An 11,074-nucleotide genomic window follows, 5' to 3' on the forward strand; every position below is an offset into this window, starting at 1 on the left:
TCTTCCCCGGACATCTAGGGTTTATGCTTCTCGTCATCATCCGCAGCTCAGGAAGCATCTCCAGACATATCTCGGTGGTCCATCTCAGCTCAGGAAGCACTTACACCCTACTATCTCAATCTTCGCTTCCTTCAAACACCACCACCAAGACCATCATCACAATGGCAGGCGGCGGCATCCCATCAGCCGCTCCCCAGCTGGCCGGCGGCTACCTCACCGGCCGCGCCCTCGTCTTCCCTCTCTCCCTCATCATCTCCCTCTTCTTCCTCTGGGGCTTCTCCTACGGCCTCCTCGATGTCCTCAACAAGCACTTCCAGACCGTCCTCGGCATCTCCAAGCTCGAGTCCACGGGCCTGCAGGTCATGTACTTTGGCGGCGGCTACCTCCTCTTCTCCCCCATCGCGGCCGAGTGCCTCAAGCGCCGCGGCTACAAGCAGACCATCCTCATGGGCCTCGGCCTCTACTCCCTCGGCGCCATCCTCTTCTGGCCCGTCGCCCACGCCTCCACGCAGACCACAAACACCCGCGCCGTCTTCGGCGGCTTCTGCGCCTGCACCCTCGTCATCGCCTGCGGCCTCGCGACCCTCGAGACCGCCGCCAACTCGTACGCCGTCGTCATCGGCAAGCCCGAGTCCGCCTCCGCCCGCCTGCAGTTCTGCCAGTCCTGGAACGGCGTCGCCTCCTTCATCGGCCCGCTCATCGCCTCCAAGTTCTTCTTCTCCGGCGCCAACGCCAACTCCCTGACCAACGTCCAGTACGTCTACCTCGCCGTCTCCTGCGCCGGCGCCGCCGTCGCCGTGCTCTTCTTCTTCGCCCGCCTGCCCGAGGTCTCGGAGCAGACCATCGAGGACTCCGGCCCGTCCGCCGACGCCATGCCCGGCCAGGACGTCGGCCAGGGCCCCATCTACAAGCAGTACAACCTCATCTTCGCCTTCCTCGCGCAGTTCTGCTACGTCGGCTGCCAGGTCTCCATCGCCACCCTCTTCATCAACTACGCCCACGAGAACGGCGGCTTCACCGACTCCCAGGCCGCCAACATGCTGTCCTACGCCCTCATCACCTTCACCGTCGGCCGCTTCATCGCCACCGCCCTCGCCACCGTCTTCCAGTCCGACTTCCTCATGATCATCTACACCGTCTGCGCCATCGCCCTGACCGCGTACTGCTGCGTCGGCCGCGGCACCTCCGCCGTCGCCGTCCTCATCGTCATCTTCTTCTTCGAGGCCCCCATGTACCCGACCCTCTTCACCCTCGGCACGGCCAACCTCGGCCGCCACACCCGCCGCGCCGCCGGTATCATGGTCCAGGGTGTTGCTGGAGGTGCAGTCTTCCCGCCCATCCAGGCCGCCATCGCCGACCACTCCAGCACGCGCATCTCTTACGTCGTGCCCCTCGTCGGCTTCGTCTACGTCCTGGGATATGTCACCATGCACTGGCTCCGCCACGGCCGCCACGTCATGCGCATTAAGGAGGCCGACTATCCCCCTGTTGAGAGAGACGTCGACGGCACCGTTGTCGTGGAGGAGAAGAAGAACACTGATGCCTGGGTTGAGCGCATCTAAACTGAGAAACGGTCGAGAGAATGACGAGTTAATGATTTCAGAGTTTCGTGCATATTATACCATGTTAGGGGGATAGAATCATAAAGGGCCAGCTAGAATGCGGCGATAGATTCCCAGTAATAAAACAAGATGTCTTATGAACACTCCTATGCTCTACTTTCCGGCGCCTGAACTAACTAAATCATGCACTTCGAAGGTCTGTTACACATCATGAGCGACTGCAAGTGACAGCAACGACAAGAGCGTAGATAAAGATGATGGCATGAACATGTCAGATTGAAGATGAAGCAAAGGGACAGTTGGATGAATAATGGGTAGTTCTTTGCCTGATGGGCTAAACGAGTCCATCTGAGACTAAAAACAAACATCTAGAACCATCATCTAGGTTTTTCTACTCCAATTCGCCGCCTAGCCGCTAAATTATCCAGTTCATCGCTCGCCTCCAAATTCTCTTCCTCCTCATTATTACCTCAACGTGTCCACCGGCTATTATTACTTCCTCCCATTACGTCCCGCGTTTCACCAGTTCATTACCTCCGCCAAACCTTCGTTGTAAGCTTACAGCAACAGCGCCATCCCTGCCACAAAACTAACACCGATCGCCGCCAACGCGGAGGCAGCTCCGATCCTGGGAGCGTCGCCCATGGCGTTGGCACTGTGGGACAACAGTGGCTTCTGCGCGACAACACGAATGCTGTACGCCAAGTTGTCCTTGTCGGGCGTGTACGTCGCCTGCGTGAAGTTGCACTGGTTCATGATGAAGTCCATGTCTACAGCTCGTTAGTATTACTACCCTCATCATGAGGGAAGCAGGTAGCTCACCATTCGCCCGGTTTCCCGACCACTTTATGCAGCTCTGACACATCCCCGCCAACAAGTTCACGTCGAAGCTCTTGTTCCCGCAGATGCAGTTCTTCTCGGCCGTGTCCTTGTCCGTCTCAGGGTTCGGCCGGGGCTCCTTCTTGCCCGGTTCGCCAGTCGCGGGCATCGCGGACGGCATGCTCATCGACGCCGAGGGTGTCGACTGCTGCGACGACGGGATCTGCGGTGCCTGGGCCGGAGGTGGCTGTTGCGCTGGAGGAGGCTGCTGTGGCCTCGGTTGCTGGGGAGGAGGAGCCACCACGAGGGGCGGAATAGATACCTGAATCGGGGGTAGCGAGGGGATGAGGGGTGCCGGTACGGTCACTTGAGGGATAGGGGGTAGTGACGGGGCCGGTACCGTCAGGAAGACGGTCGATGTCGGCTGGACAAATACGGGCACTATCAACGGCTGTGTCACTCTCGGAGGCGGCGGCGGCGGTGCTGGTGCCGGAGGTGGTATCACCGGCGGCGGCGGAGGAGGAGGCGGAGGCGCCGCCGGGGTTGACGAAGACGTCGACGAGGCCTGCGGCGGATCTGAAGACGGCGTAGGCGTCGCCTGTGGCGTAGCCTCCACCGACGGCGTCGTCTGCGCGGGCTCCGGTGGCGGATTAGACGTTGAGAACTGCGGATCTGGCGCCGGCGCAGCAAACGGCAGCGTCGCGATGAAGACCGGCGACGCTTCCTGCGCAGGCGGCTGGGCGTCTTGCGCCGGCTGCTGCACACCCTGCGCATCCCCAACCGACGGAACCGCGTCCTGCGGCTGCGTCGGCGTGGCTACCGCGACATCGGCCTCGTTCTGCGCGGGCGGCCTGTTGCGGTGGTGGTGTCGTCGCGCGACGCCCCCTTTCGCGTGCGGCGGTATCCTCTGCGCCTCGGGGCCGTCGACCTTGCGCCGCTTCAGCCGCCGCAGCTCGTCGAAGGAGTTGTCGACGTCGCACTTGAAGGTCAGCTCGACGATGGGCCCGCATATCGTCGCGCATTCCACCGGCACGTCGTCGATCTGGAGCTCCTTCGCCCCGGCCAGGGCCGCCAGGCCCGTGAGGACCAGCATCGAGGCGTCCGTTCCCCTCATTCTTTCTGCTCTTCCCAAAGGCACAAAATCCAACAGGCCGGCAAGGCGGTATTAGTGAGATTACTCGGTCGGTGATGTGGTGTCCAAGTCGCCCCAGGGACTCGGTCTAGAGTGTATCGATCGCCCAACGTCAACAAACCGTCGTCGTGGAAAACAGAATTATCATCCGCTCATCGTCTGGTCCAAAGGGGAGAAAGGTCGCTATGCCCGACGAAAGGACGACGTACACCAAGACGAGACCTATATCAGACAGCTCTGCAGGCTTTCGTCCTCTCCCCTCCTTCATGCTCTCTCTCATGTCCTCATGCCCCAGGGCTGCATGTCCTCCCGCCGCACGGCAGAGCAGATGAAACGAAGTCTCCCCTTGAACGCTAAAAAGGTTGGACGGAAAGCCAAACCTCCTGTCGCCTCCCAAACTGACAAATGCGTGAAGGAGGTGTGAGGCAGGTCGCCATTGGGGGCGCCAGAAACACACACACTGCCTGTCACTTCTGACCAAACCCTCCCAGCTCGGAAGCACGGCTAAGCCAGCCCATCCTTACAGCCAGATACCACATTCGGTTCGAACGATTCGTCTTACACGTCTCGGAACGGGGGGCCAACAGCACTTAAACCACCATCAGTCGGTTCTGGGTTCCTGGCCGGCGGGACGGTAAAGTCTGCCACTCACTGCCTACCTTACTACTCATACCACACGACATTACATACATAGAGACCATGATCCCACACACACTTTAAACAATCTGAGGCTTAGCGTCGCCGGCCAGCTGGCTGATTGCAACGTGAAACGGCGCGAACAGACCAAACGCTGATCCCCGACTCTCCCCAATCGCATTGCATCGCGGCCGTTGGCCTACAGTCTCTGTAGACGGAGGGGATCCCCATGATTGGTATCGGCACTGGGCTTACGCGAGAACAACGGTCGCTGTTCTGTCTCAACGGCTGATAGGAGGTGGAGATGTTGGTTGATGCATTGCTTGCTGCAGCATGCGGCGTTCCGGGGTCCCTGCCGCGATGACGAAATATGCGGAGGATTTTGGGTTGTTCCTATGGGGCGAAACGATCTTATTCTGGGGAGAAAATCCACGACAAGATCATATGTGTGGTGTATTAATTCTCCGGTTCCTACTTCAACCTCGCCCAACGCCGGTGATGATCCCGAACACATATCTTGGATCTTCAAAGACTGATCATCACCGCCGCCGCCGATCCGCCTAGCCCTACACATATTAACCCCCCCTCCCTCTTCCCTCCCCCCGAGGTCTCAATTCCAACTGGTCACATCCTCAGACGAACCTGGGGCCCGGATATGACTGGTTCCTTCGTTTGGTCGGAGAAGTCTGTCGTGGTAGCGTGAAACAGGTACCGGGGGACGGGATGAAAATGTGTGCAGTGGATGGATGCATCGCATGCATCAGACTGCGGATGCAAGTCGCCATGTGCCGGCGGCGACATCCGCCCCCGGCACTCTCTCTTTCTTCTCTCACACTTTCCTGTTGCTCGCTGGCAGGCGTGGCTTTTGTGTCTTGACTCAAGTTCTTGTTTGTGAAGTTGTCTCTAAACTCTACGATGCTAAGTCCGTCCCGTCTCCTCCGCCACCAGGCCCAGAGTGGCCCATTATCCCGCACGACGATGGTATATGATGAGAAAATGACGAGAAGAGAAAATCACAATGTCCCAGAGTCACGGTCACAGAGCACGATCAGCTTCACGATCGTCCCTGTCGCCCAACACTCTCCACCCTCACGCCCAGCTTCGCCATCTCCCCAGCATCAATCACCCCCCGCCCGTCAAACACCCACCTCGGGATCTGCATGTCCCTCGCCACCCTGGCCCAGTCCACCTTCTCCTTGGTCCTGTACTCCTCCGTCGTGCCCATCCCCGTGGCAAACCCCGACACCTCGCTGGCCGCCTCCGCCTCGCAGTCCGGGCAGTCGGACGCACACTCGGGCTCAGCTTCGTAACGCTCCAGCGGGTCGTCTGAAGACTGCCGCCGGCTGAGGAACCTGTGCAGCGCCAGCACGTCGGACTGCGCGACCTCGAGGCTCTGGAACGGCCGCGGGTCAACATCAACCCGCTGCTGGACGTTGGTTGTCGGGGGCGCGGTGCTCGGAGCCGGCGCCTTGTTCCGGAACTCGTCAAACTCCGTCGTGATGAGCACCGCCATACTCCCCTCACACGCCTCATACGCGTCCCCGTAGATAGCCAACGGCCCGCCATCCTCCCTGAGCGGCTTCAGCTCCCCGCACAACTGCCTGATCTCCTCCTTGATCACCAGCGGGTTGCAGCACGGGTCAAACACCGCAATCTCCCGCGGTGCCTCCTCCAGCAGCGCGCGTATGATCTCCAGCGCCGGCGCCTCCCGCGTGTCGCTCGTGTTCTTCTTGAACGCGTACCCCAGCACCGTGATCTTCTTCCCCGCCAGCGTGTTGTTCAGACACTTGACCACCCGCCGCGTGAACCGCTCCCGCGCGTACTCGTTCATCTTGACCACCTGCAGCCAGTACTCCGCGACCTCGTCTAAATCCAAACTCTCGGCGAGGTACACCAGGCTCAGGATGTCCTTCTTGAAGCAGCTGCCCCCGAAGCCGATGCCCGCCTTGAGGAAGCGGTCGCCGATGCGCGGGTCGCAGCCCACCGAGCGCGCGACTTCGTCCACGTCCGCGCCGGTGCGCTCGCAGATGGCGCTGATGGAGTTGATGCTGCTAATGCGCTGCGCGAGCATCGAGTTCGCCACGAGCTTGGCCAGCTCGGATGACCACACGTTCGTCGTCAGGATGCGCGCGCGCGGCACCCAGGCAGCGTAGACGCCCGCCAACGCCGCCGCGGCGCGCTTGCCCGAGGGCGTCGTCTCGGAGCCGATGAGCACGCGGTCCGGCCGGAGGAGGTCATTCACGGCTGTCCCGGCCGCGAGGAACTCCGGGTTGGAGAGGATCTCAAAGTGCACCCCGGGGCGGTGGACGGCGAGCGTCTCGCGGACGAGGTGCGCGGTGCGGCACGGCACGGTCGACTTCTCAACCACGATCGCGCCGGGTCTCGCGTGGCGCGCGACCTCGGCGGTGACGGCCTCGAACGCCGTCATGTCCGTCGCGCTGCCCGCGCCGTGGCCGCGGGTCTTGGTGGGCGTGTTCACGGCCACGAGGATGATGTCCGCCTGCGCTATGCTCTCTGAGACGCGCGTCGTGAAGAAGAGGTTCGGCGCGCGCGCAGGGACGACGGTGAGGGGGCCATCGTCGCCGCCGCACTGGCTCCCGCACTCGGACGTCGCTGACGAGGCGGCGGTGGTGGTGTTCTTGGCGGTGGGCTCGCTGGCAAAGGCGCATTCCCTCGCGCCGTCCCTGGCGACTCTCACAATGTCGCGCAGCCCGGGCTCGTAGATGGGCGGGTGTTTGGAGTTCCACCGGCGGATGCGCCGTTCGTCGCGGTCGACGACGGTGACGCGGATGTGCGGGTTTTGGAACGCGATGACTGCGGCTGTTGGTCCGCCTGGGACATGCTGTTAGTGATGACTCTGTATCGTGAAGGGTTTGAAATATTCTCACCGACGTATCCCGCTCCCACGCAGCAGATGTTGCGGACGGGGTTCTGTGTGGTGCTGCTTAGACCCGGCCGTCCTTCGAGCCCTTTGTTCTCCAACGCGGTAAACCTCTCCCCGTCGACGCTTTCATCGCAGTCCGCCTCGTGTGCGTACCTGAGCACGGGGCTAAACGTGCAGCTCCCATCCGGAGTTGTGGGCACCGTCGAAGGTTCGCGGAACCCAGCGCTCTCGTCCGCTGCTTCATCCACCGAGGCAAACGTGACATAACCTTCCGCCATCATCGTGAAAGTTGTTGGTGCTGCCGTCCAGTAACAACTAAACCCAAAATCGAGAAACCAAAAGGTTCAAGGAAAGCCAATCCCTTTTCTACCCAAGCGGACTGAAGAAATGCCCGAACGTAGAGCAAACGGTCTCGACGATGATGAGCTTCAATCAAACCGTCCGATATGAGGGTGTTCGTTTCACCAACCGCTTCGGGAAAGGTCGACGTTGGACAACGGCCGTGCGGCAACGAACTGGTTCTCGTAGGTGAGCGATCTGACGTGGCTTTTGGTCCGTCCGATGATGATAAACGTGGGACAAGTGTGATTATGGGTAGCTTGACGCGCGTAAACCACCAAGCAAGCGCATGAACAAGCACTATTGGACTCTCTTGGTATTGGGGGTGTTTGCCGTGTTCCGACGTTGAAGCTTCGGATATCGCGGCGAGGAAAGGGGGAGAGGGCGGAGGGTCAGTATTTATGGCAGCGACTTTTGAAGGGTCGAGTCAGGGAGGTGAAGAAGAAGTAGGATTGCAGAATTGTTGGAGAAGCTGTTAAATTGCTGTATCGTGACGATGACGTTGCTCTTGAGCGTCGCGGTGAGGACGCGTTAGACTGGTTGGCGATGCTTGTCTGAGCGTTCTTGGAGCGAGGTGAGGCTGCTCAGCGCGGTGCTTCACAACAAGAGGCGGCAGTTCAGGTCGATATTTGATGCCAATGTGACGCCTGTGTAGATGTCATCACCTCTCAGATGGATGCTAAACTAGGTGCGTCACCAAGAGCCATGATGCAGACAGCATCGTCGTACTGCCGCCCTTCGCGACGACACTCAATAAGAGCATACTCTACCACACCCTGTGCGCAGTCTTCGGTCAGAATCGGTATCTTTTGCCGTCACATTGCCCCTCGTTGCGCTACCCCTCCAACACATGGGTATCGACATAAGCACCCATGCTCGTGATGATTCGCAGTCGAGGATTCAACTCAAAAACCCAATGTCCGCTCTCGATCTTGTGGACAGCCGGGGCCACCTCAACGAACGGTACCCAACCGGCGAGACCACGGGCATCCAGATGCGGGCCGCCATTCGTGCTTCCCCCATCACTCTGTAGGTAATCGAGAACCACCTGGTCATGCGGCACGAAACGCAGTTTTTTTTGTTTGCCATTGGGAAGTTCCTGTGCGGCCGTCGTCTTATCGATTGGCTCTCGTCCAGCGGAGTCGCAATGTGCCGGCTTCTGCCGCTCTCATTGGCTGCTGACCTGGGCATCGTGGGTGGTCCCGGCCTCTCTTTTCTCTTTTCGTGACTTTGATGCAGAAGGAAACCTGGGGCATGGAAGGGAACGTGATGCGGGAATTTACCGTGCTTCATCGACTGCATGACTCTTTTGGTGCGCCTGGGATTGTGAGAAGGCGACACGGCATATCCCGACATAATGATGATGCTGATGGGAGACGTAGACATGGATGTATGTACAGTTTCTGTCAACGAGTGGGCAGAGTGAAGAGCCAGCTCCATGTGAATAAAGGCGGCAATCAACACAAACAGAAACGCCATGTATCGATCATCGTAAAGGCGAATCAAGTAGTCCATGGCATCGTGAAGTGTGTACAAAGATTGCTTGGTTGGTTGCTCGTCATGATCGATGGCCGCTTTCATCCACACTCAGGTACCTTGCAGCCCGGAATTGGCTTCTGGACCCTGCAGACACAACCTTGGACACGCTAAGACAACGCCGCTCGCAGCGAGTGCCCCGCCCCAACCACCGCAGCAGCGTCACTGCAGGCCATCGAAGCTCCCCATGTGGCCTGAGAAGCTGCATTTACAGGCTGAAGTGCGCCGTCGAGGAATGCGGAATGCAAATCTGCGAACCTCGTGGCGCCCCTCCGACACCGCACATCACGGGGACTCTTCCCAAGTCCTCCATTGCAATTGCAGTCTAGCCTTTGCTGTTTGTCATGTCTCGTTGCGAAGATATCATGGAGCCAAGCGCCCAAGGCGTGTGGCCGTCGCGCTTGGGAGCACTCGATCCATGTTCTGCCTCCAAACTGTGTGAACTCTTTCGGATTCTCACGAGAACCCTTCAGGCGCTTTACGGCTAGGAATCTTCAGCGGGAAAGGCTTGAGACAACTTTTGGTAAGCATTCAGAATGGATTGCAGCTCACAACCCAAGACTGACTTTTGCAACAGTGTATAGGCTCTCACCAGCCGTCATGGAACGACAACCCCTTCTCCCCCGAGCTCACGGCATCATGCCACGATACCCGCCTCACGATAACGCCGTCTTCCCGCCGTCATTGCGCGGAAAGCGCATCTTGCTCTGCACAGAGTCCTTCGGCCCCGTCAACGGCGTCAGCAGGACAACCCTGATGCTCGTTGAGCACCTGCGCTCCCAGGGCGCACTCGTCGCCGTTGTCGCGCCGCACAACCACACCAAGCACAACACATTCTCACCAACAGCAACAACAGCAGACACTCAGCTTGAGGTCCGCCTCCAGGGCTACCCGCTGCCCTTCAACCCCGAGCTCTCCGTCGTCTACCCCGTCCGCGTCTCCGCCCTCTTCTCGCGGACCTTCGGCTCAGACACCCCGCCCGACCTGATATACCTGGCCTCGCCCGCATCGCTGGGCTTCCAGGTGATGCTACAGCTCCAGCAACAGCCGAGGGAGAAGCGCGTGCCCGTCATCTGCAACTTTCAGACCGACCTGGCCGGCTACTGCGCCATTCTCTTCCCTCACCCCTTCAGCACGTTTGCCGTCTTCGCCTTCTCTATGGTGCAGTCCTTCCTGTTCAGGCACGAGTCCATCAAGACCGTCTTCTACCCTTCGCGCTTCGTGCAGAGGTATCTCGAGGCGCAGGGGGTGCAGGCCTCCAAGATGGAGCTCCTGCAGCGCGGCGTCAACACGGAGCTCTTCCGGCCGGAGATGCGGAGCGAGGCCCTGCGCAGGGAGATTGCGCCCAATGGGGAGATCATTCTCATCTGCGTATCCAGAGTGGCCGGCGAAAAGGGGTTCGGCTTCCTGGCCAAGACCGTCAAGGAGCTGGACGCCCGCGGTCTGGCGTTCAAGCTGTATGTTGTTGGCGGCAACCGCAACCCCGACGTCGAGCGCGAGGTCCACAAGATGTTCGACCCGCTGCGGGAGCAGGGCAAGGTCATCTTCGCCGGGTTCAAGACCGGCGACGACCTCGCCACCGCATATGCCTCCGGAGACATCTTCCTCCACTGCTCCGTCACCGAGACCTTTGGCCTCGTCGTCCTTGAGTCCATGGCATCGGGCGTGCCCGTGGTGGCCAGAGATGAGGGCGGTCCGAGTGACATCATCCAACACGGCCGCTGCGGATACCTCGTGCCTCCCGACGACCTCGACGGCTTCGTCGAGAAGGTCATGCACCTCGCCAAGGACAGGGACTGCCGTCAGGCCATGGCGGCAGAGGCGCGGGAGATGGCCTGCCAGGCGTCCTGGGCCAAGATCAACAACCAGGTGGCCTGGCGGATGGCGGACACGATCCAGGAGCGGGAGCGGGAGCGGGCTCAACTTGTCCACCAGCGTTCGGCGTCCAACGCCATCAGCCAGCTGATTCCGATGTACAGCTGGCTGCTCATGAACAGCGCCCTCCGAGACGTCCTCGTGGGAAGGATAGTGGACGCCAAGCTGGCCGGCGGCTTCTCCGTCGTCATGATTTGCTGGTGCCTCACGGGCATCTACCTTGCCTTCACCGAGGCGATGCTGTGGTTCAAGAGCAAACTGCCGCAAGTCTCGGCGCAATCAACGTCATGA

The 11,074-nt window shown here is 60.1% G+C and overlaps 4 protein-coding genes across 4 annotated transcripts; 2 read left to right on the forward strand and 2 right to left on the reverse strand.

The window, feature by feature from the left end:
- Positions 1-161: 161 nt before the first annotated feature.
- On the forward strand, positions 162-1,562 carry GCG54_00014073 (uncharacterized protein; the record flags this gene model as incomplete). The annotated part of the gene is made up of 1 exon (XM_045413915.1): positions 162-1,562. The coding sequence occupies one exon, from the start codon at positions 162-164 to the stop codon at positions 1,560-1,562; it is 1,401 nt and encodes a 466-aa protein (XP_045269019.1).
- Positions 1,563-2,120: 558 nt separating this feature from the next.
- GCG54_00014074 (uncharacterized protein) lies at positions 2,121-3,495 on the reverse strand (the record flags this gene model as incomplete). Its single annotated transcript, XM_045413916.1, has 2 exons — positions 2,121-2,332; positions 2,385-3,495. 2 exons carry the CDS (start codon positions 3,493-3,495, stop codon positions 2,121-2,123), a joined length of 1,323 nt encoding a protein of 440 aa, XP_045269020.1.
- Positions 3,496-5,203: 1,708 nt separating this feature from the next.
- On the reverse strand, positions 5,204-7,314 carry GCG54_00014075 (UDP-glucose 6-dehydrogenase 2; the record flags this gene model as incomplete). Its single annotated transcript, XM_045413917.1, has 2 exons — positions 5,204-6,981; positions 7,038-7,314. The coding sequence occupies 2 exons, from the start codon at positions 7,312-7,314 to the stop codon at positions 5,204-5,206; spliced, it is 2,055 nt and encodes a 684-aa protein (XP_045269021.1).
- A 2,233-nt stretch (positions 7,315-9,547) lies between these two features.
- GCG54_00014076 (GDP-mannose-dependent alpha-mannosyltransferase) lies at positions 9,548-11,074 on the forward strand (the record flags this gene model as incomplete). The annotated part of the gene is made up of 1 exon (XM_045413918.1): positions 9,548-11,074. The coding sequence occupies one exon, from the start codon at positions 9,548-9,550 to the stop codon at positions 11,072-11,074; it is 1,527 nt and encodes a 508-aa protein (XP_045269022.1).

The sequence above is a fragment of the Colletotrichum gloeosporioides genome, assembly GCF_011800055.1.
Source record: "Colletotrichum gloeosporioides strain Lc1 chromosome Unknown consensus_14, whole genome shotgun sequence".
Classification (NCBI taxonomy): Eukaryota; Fungi; Ascomycota; class Sordariomycetes; order Glomerellales; family Glomerellaceae; genus Colletotrichum; species Colletotrichum gloeosporioides.